The 6,712-nt window shown below is 43.7% G+C and overlaps 1 protein-coding gene across 1 annotated transcript; it reads right to left on the bottom strand.

The window, feature by feature from the left end:
• Nucleotides 1–1,159: 1,159 nt before the first annotated feature.
• On the bottom strand, nt 1,160–3,609 carry LOC127761921 (zealexin A1 synthase-like). The gene is made up of 2 exons (XM_052286252.1): nt 2,635–3,609; nt 1,160–2,081 (listed from the first exon to the last, which is right to left on the bottom strand). The coding sequence occupies exons 1-2, from the start codon at nt 3,568–3,570 to the stop codon at nt 1,755–1,757; spliced, it is 1,263 nt and encodes a 420-aa protein (XP_052142212.1). The 5' UTR covers nt 3,571–3,609; the 3' UTR covers nt 1,160–1,754.
• Between the last annotated feature and the right edge of the window lie 3,103 nt (nt 3,610–6,712).

Below are 6,712 nucleotides of genomic sequence, written 5' to 3'. Positions count from 1 at the left end.
CACTATTGAACTAATTTTCCAATCCATTTAGAGCTTGGTTTCTTAGAGCAAGTTTAATAGTATAGCCTGCTAGTAGCTCCAATTTATCTATAGCCAATCTAATAACTTATTCATATAATAGTTACCTATAAGCATATACTACAGTATTAATATATGGTCCCACATCTCATACATAAATAACGTATTAGAGTCCGTACTGCAGTTGTCTACAAATCTGTAGCCCGTTTTCCTTCTCTCTCTTCTCTTCACTCCTCCACATGTGCTTACAGCTGACTTGTAGCTTGTACTCGCCCTTAGGCTGTGTTCTTACCCCCAAGTTTCCCAACTCATCTATCTCGTTTTCCGCGCGCACGCTTTTCAAATTGCTAAATGGTGTGTTTTTTAAAAAAGTTTCTATACGAAAGTTGCTTAAAAATCATATTGATCCATTTTTGAAAAAAAATTTAGCTAATACTTAATTAATCACATACTAATAGACCGTTCCGTTTTCCATGAGCACTACTCCCGGATGGGAGCTTTCTCTAGCGAACACAGCCTAATCCATATGAGAAAAAAATCGAAGGGATTTAGAGGGGGAAGGATAATTGGAGAAAATTAACGGCATATATAATTCAACGTCAAATAAATCCTTTCTAATATCCCTCAATTTATTTTGAGAGAGAATAACCGAACAAGGCATTTAGGGTGAAATTGATTCCCGAAAAATTCCCTCGATCCTTGAAAAAGCCCTTAGAAAAACGGGCCAGGATCATGGGCTACCAAACAAGGTATCATGCCTAGTTCGTCTCGGCTCGCTCCTTCTCTCCGGCATGCTGCGGCCGCCGATGACTGGAGCAGATGCGCACCGCCTCCCGTCGACAAGCTCCACGTCATGAGCTCTTCTGCTCAGTCTCTCTTATCATCTTCTCCGGCACTGGCCAAACCAAGGAAGGATACCGTCGTGATCCTAGTGTTCTGGTGACTCTGTTTTAACCGAGATTGATGCCCCCAAATCTCCAAGCTCCGATTATATGCGCACCGTCATGCATGTGTTTCGATGACGAGCACGGACCGGTACAAATATAATGTAATATAGAGAACATGCATATATTGTAACATAGAGATAAGTACTTATTACAAATATAATAAAACAATACACTATAAATACACTGCTGCATGAAACCCAATATATATACCAACTCGGAAAGACCTATAGGTGCCGGTTGCATCGTCAGCATCAATGTTCGGCATTAATGACTGACCTAAGTCATTGGTGCTGGTTCGAGAAATTTGGATGTTAGGAAAAAAATGTGACTTCAACTTGACAACATGGGTACAATTAGAACATCATCTATTGATTACAACTTTATAACACTTATTTACCATTAATTTAAAAGAAGTACATCAATACTTAAGAGAAGTATATTAAGAGTTTTAGTTTATGTAGGTGGGGCACAACCGAAAAAGACATGCTATGTCTGGGCTGCCAACGGAGGCATACAAATAGTTGGGATAAGATAAAGATCATTTTTTCTTCTAATGGTAAGACCCATCTCCTCTGTCATATCCAGTTTGGTTGGCAAGATGTAATTGGGTAGCTCCCAATCAAAGTGATAGAGAAGCGAGGCTAGAACAAGCTCCATGCTTGCTTCTGCAAATGCTACACCAGGGCACATTCTTCGGCCTGCTCCAAATGGTATGTATTCAAAGTACGTTCCTTTGAAGTCAACACAAACATTCTCAAATCGCTCTGGTCTAAATATCTCAGCATCTTTCTAATACTTTGATTCTCTGCATATTACCCACACGTTCACGAAAACTGTAGTACCGACGGGGATATCGTATCCCATAATATTACATGCATCCTGGCATTCTCTCGCGAGAAGTAGTGAAACCACGGGATGCAACCGCAAGGTTTCTTTAATTACAAGCTTCAAATATTTCAATTCAACCAAGTCATCTTCTGTAACTCTTTGCTTCCCTTGAAGGATGCCACGTAACTCGGCTTGTAACTTCAGCATCACCCTTGGGTTCAATATGAGCTCAGACATTACCCATTGGAGTGTATTCGCTGAAGTCTCGCTCCCGGCACTAAAAAGGTCCTACATAATGTATAAAAAAAAATACTTGCCTCTATAAAGCCGTGTGTTGAAATCAGGCACAATTACACATATATGTCTTGTATATGTACAAATATTTTAAAGATTAACAACACTACTGGAGAACTGATCTTTCGTGGGTCAAGCAAAAATAACATTAGTCCTGGTTCAAGTAGAAACCGGAACTAAAGATCGTTTTTAGTCCCAGTTTAAAATGGCAGCGGGACTTTATGATCTTTAGTTCCGGTTGCTGATCATTTTTAGTCCGGTTCACTTTGTATCAGAGGCTATCAGGGGACTAGAGAAGGACTAAATAAACACATAAAACTAAAAATAATTTAAACGACTAACTACTAATTTATAAAAGTATTAACCGTGGTGACCAGCTAAAAGCCCACAACTCAATTCTTTAAGCCAGAGACTATTATTTTGCAATGAATCAATGGCTGAAATTTAGGAGTACTATTTTTAACATTAATATACATCATACGAAAATCGAGGGTGATACTACTTCCACAGCAGAAAGAGAAGAATATACTAGTATATGGCTACTCACATAGATGACGGCATTGACGTTGCCCATGGTGAGGGGCACTTCGAGCTTCCCTTCCTTCTGAATCCTGAGAAGCACGTCGACGAGGTCCTCATCGTCGTCCACAGCTCCGGCGGCAGCGGCGCCGGCGCGCGCCGCCCTCCGCTCCTCGTGCTGCCTCAGAGCGCACTCTATCAGCTCGAAGTTCTTGCGGTGGTTCGCCTCCGCGCGGCGCGTCGTGCCGCCGATGAAGCTGGCCAGCCTCGACGACGGGAACAGGTCGCCGAGGCTGAACCCGGAGGTGATCTTGACCCTCTCGGCGAGCTGATCCAGGAATTCATCCCGCCTGTCGAACCTGTCGCCCATGAGCGTGCGCACCACCGAGTCGGCGATGAGCACGGCGATGCGCTCGCTGACGTTCACGGCCTCGCCGGCCTGCGCCGCCATGGCGGCGACGAGGCGGCCGACCTCGTCCTCCCGTATGCCGCGGAACGACTGGACGCGGCGGGCGCTGAGCAGCTCCACCATGGCGATCTTGCGGAGCTGCCGCCACAGCGCGCCGTATGGTGCGAACACCAGCCCGACCCCGTCGGCTACCATCGCGCGGACGGTGGGGCTCCACGGCCGCGTCGCGAACGCGACGTCGTGCGTCTTGGTGATCTCCCTGGCGGCGTCGGCGGACGACGCGACGACGACGGGGACCTCGCCGAGCCTGAGCGACATGAGCGGCGCGTCGTGCCGGCGCGCCAGGTCGGCCATGGTGCGGTGGACGAGCGGGCCGCCCATCGCGATCTGGTGGAGGTTGCCGATGACCGGCAGCCGCCACGGCCCCGGCGGAAGCCTCGGCTTGCCGGCGCCATCGCCGCTCGCCTTCCTCGCCACCTTGTGGAGCACGAGAGTGATCGAGAGGAGAGCCAAGAAAAGGCTCAAGTAGCCCGTGGCATCTTGCACCATGGCCATAGCGTCTAGGTCGGTATGTAAGGCGTGTCTAGCACTTAAAAATCTTAATTCCAAAGAGAACTAGCAAGGAATGGTATATATAGAGAAGTTTCATCAATTTTTTTTAATTAATGAGTACATTACATTTGAAAACAAACAAAATAATACGTACGATAGGTGCAAATAGATGTAACATAGTATAACAACTTCCTTGTCCTATGCGAACCGAGTCACACGATGTTTTCTCTATCTCTATCTCTACAGTTTAGAAAGACGAAGACACTTATGTCGTCCATAAAAAAAATCTAGTTCGGCACCGCGTCCAATGTGAAAAGAAAATCTCATTTGATTCCAATGCGAAAAAAAATATTGGTCCGATTCAAATCTATAGCTATATATATACCTAATTAAAAAATACGTAAGGATTCTGCGACGATTTTCGTCCGTCGTGGTCATGTATGCGCGATGGGAAACTCTAGCGAAACCGACTCTGAGATGAGAAACTTTAGGGTTAGGATAGGGTTCGATTCCGAGCATGATATGATGAGGTTTTGCTCTGATTATTGAGAAAACGGAAAGAGGATGAGATAAGAATCCAAACCTCTCAATTAATTTTGGATTATCTATGTTACCGGATTTCACGGAGGAAACGATTGCACACAGCGTCGGGAAGCTACGGGTGTCCGGCCGGAGGTAGATGATGGCCCTGTAGCTGCAGGACCTACGCGATAGTGAAGGAGGATAAGAGGGAAGACTTTTAGACTTTTTGTTGTTTGATGGGCTTGATGCGCTTGCGAGCTATAGGCGGAGGGGAGGAGAAGGAAAGAAAGCGGGCCGGCTCGGCTGGGGGACGAGGGAAGAAATGGGCTAAAAAATGGCCCAGAGAGAAAGGAGGGTTTTTATTTAGAATTTTATTTAAATAAATGCTGAAATGATGGTTGTATTATTAAAATTATCAATTGAGCTCTGAAGATTCTGAAGAATTTCAAATAGTGTAATTAATTATTTTTAATTTAATAAAAGTTAAATCCAGCTATATTTTATTTAGAAAATTTTATTTCTCACATTTACTTCACCATAAAATTAATTAAACTTTAGTATAAATTATAGGAATAATTTATTAAATGATTTATAAATCCCTTAAACAAAAATCAGGAAGGACAATCCATCCCATTCTTAATTTGGATTAGGATGATACATACGTATGTCCTATCCCCCAAAAGAATCATGCATCATTTAAATTTATGATATCGCTGCACATCAAAACAGAGAGGTCAATGAGATCAATTCAATGAAAATGACTTGATAAAAACATGTTCCCGAGATATGTGAACTCAATGATGTCATCTTCTTTTTAGAGGGGATGTGCAACTAGGACGTGAACTCAATAATGTCATCTTCTTTTTAGAGGGGATGTGCAACTAGGACGCAACATTACATGCAACTCCAATAGTTCATCCATGTGTTCCCGATTCGGCGTCCGTCTGTTGACCGCATGTTTCTGTGTTTCCATCCGTGACGGTCTCACGACAAAACGAGCCAGTCCCAACGTCCCATCCACGACTGCTTTATCAAGCCACTCTAAAACAAGATAGTACGACCTACAATATCACCAGACCTAACATATATCCAGGTCAGTTTAGAATTCACCTTGATTTTTATGGGTCTTTCTTTTCTTCAACATCGTATATGTGTGTAATTGAGATTTTCATATGTAGCGGGGATGAAATTGCAATTACAGACACACACACAGTTTCTTTATATAAGGAAGATGGTGAAATTTGTATTTAATTAATTACATAATGTAAAACTTTCTCAACTTTTTCTTAATTTTCTCGAATTTTCTTCCCGTTGTAACGCACGGGTATTTTTTTTCTAGTTAAAATTTGATGATTGAATCATGAGGAGAAAAAAAAATAGTATCTTGAATAAGCCCATTTAAATTTCCCTGTTTCGAGAGAGATCAACCGAACAATTAAAGATAGGGGGGGGGGGGGGGGGGGGGCTGGATCATGGGCCACCAAACAACGTATCATGCTTAGTTCGCTCCTAGCTGCGGCCGCCGACGACCGGCGCGCCCGAGCGGATGCACGCCTCGACAAGTTCCACATCCCGAGCTCTTCTGCTCTGCCCTCTATGATCTTCTTCTCCGGCACCGGCCAAACCAAGGTAGCCTTGTTCGGTTACACAAGGATTCGTTCCGGGTTGAGAATGATATGTATAACAAGAAATTTATAATAGGTACAATAAGAAACCGGAATTTATTCTGGGTCGGGAACCAATTTACTCATATTAGATACAATAAAACATCTAGATTAGTTCCACACTTCTTGACTAGTCAATTAATTACCGGTCTCTTATTGTTCATATCATAAGTAAATTGGTTCCCAGCGGGAAATAAATCTCGGTCTCTCGTTGTATCTATCATAAATTTTTTACTATACTTGTCATTCCCGACCCGGAACGAATCCTTGTGTAACCGAACAAGGCCGTAAGGATACCGTGGTGATCCTTAGTATTGTGGTGATTCTGTTTTGACGAGATCGATGCCCCAAATCTCCGGTCTCCGTCGATGACGAGCACATACGGTGCGTACGCTGATCCGCTCGTGGCGTCGTACGTCGGCGGATGAGAGGAGAGGCGACGACGCGGCCGGGCAGCCTCACTCATCATCGCCATTGCCGGCAACGAGCGTCGCGTCGTCAGAGCGGCAGCAGTGTGCGTGCCAATTCCCAGCGCAAGAGGTGACAGCTTAGATGTTCCGGCTCTGCATGCAGATGCATGAGAAACTGAGAATACCCAGTGCTAGCTGGTATGAGCAGAGGAGGCGACAGCCGAGAGCCGAGTGATAAAAAAACCAATTTTTTTTAAGATAATGGAATATATTATCCCGGTATTTACTCAAACAGAGCTATAGCCAATTATTACAAAGAAACGTAGATCTAATTAAATAGAACACACCGTAACAAAAATAAAGAATCCAAACTAACAAAAGGAGATCACAATTATTGAAGTCTATTAATAAAAAAAACCAATATTAATTATTTTTGCGATACACGACCCAATCGACTTTGCAGTTGTTAATCATTACTCCCTCCGTCCCAAAATATAGCTATTTCTAGCACAGTGTCTTGTCCCAAAATGAAGCTATTTCTTCACCTAC

Source organism: Oryza glaberrima, chromosome 2, assembly GCF_000147395.1.
Source record: "Oryza glaberrima chromosome 2, OglaRS2, whole genome shotgun sequence".
NCBI classification, from domain to species: Eukaryota; Viridiplantae; Streptophyta; class Magnoliopsida; order Poales; family Poaceae; genus Oryza; species Oryza glaberrima.
The sequence above is the reverse complement of the archived record's forward strand: the minus strand, read 5'-3'. Positions and strand labels throughout refer to the sequence as shown.

Excerpts from the sequence above, each read along its gene's own strand:
- LOC127761921 (XM_052286252.1), bottom strand. The coding sequence starts at position 3,570 with ATGGCCATGGTGCAAGATGCCACGGGCTACTTGAGCCTTTTCTTGGCT. Across the intron at positions 2,082-2,634 it reads ACGTCAATGCCGTCATCTAT|GACCTTTTTAGTGCCGGGAG; the intron begins GTGAGTAGCCAT and ends TACATTATGTAG.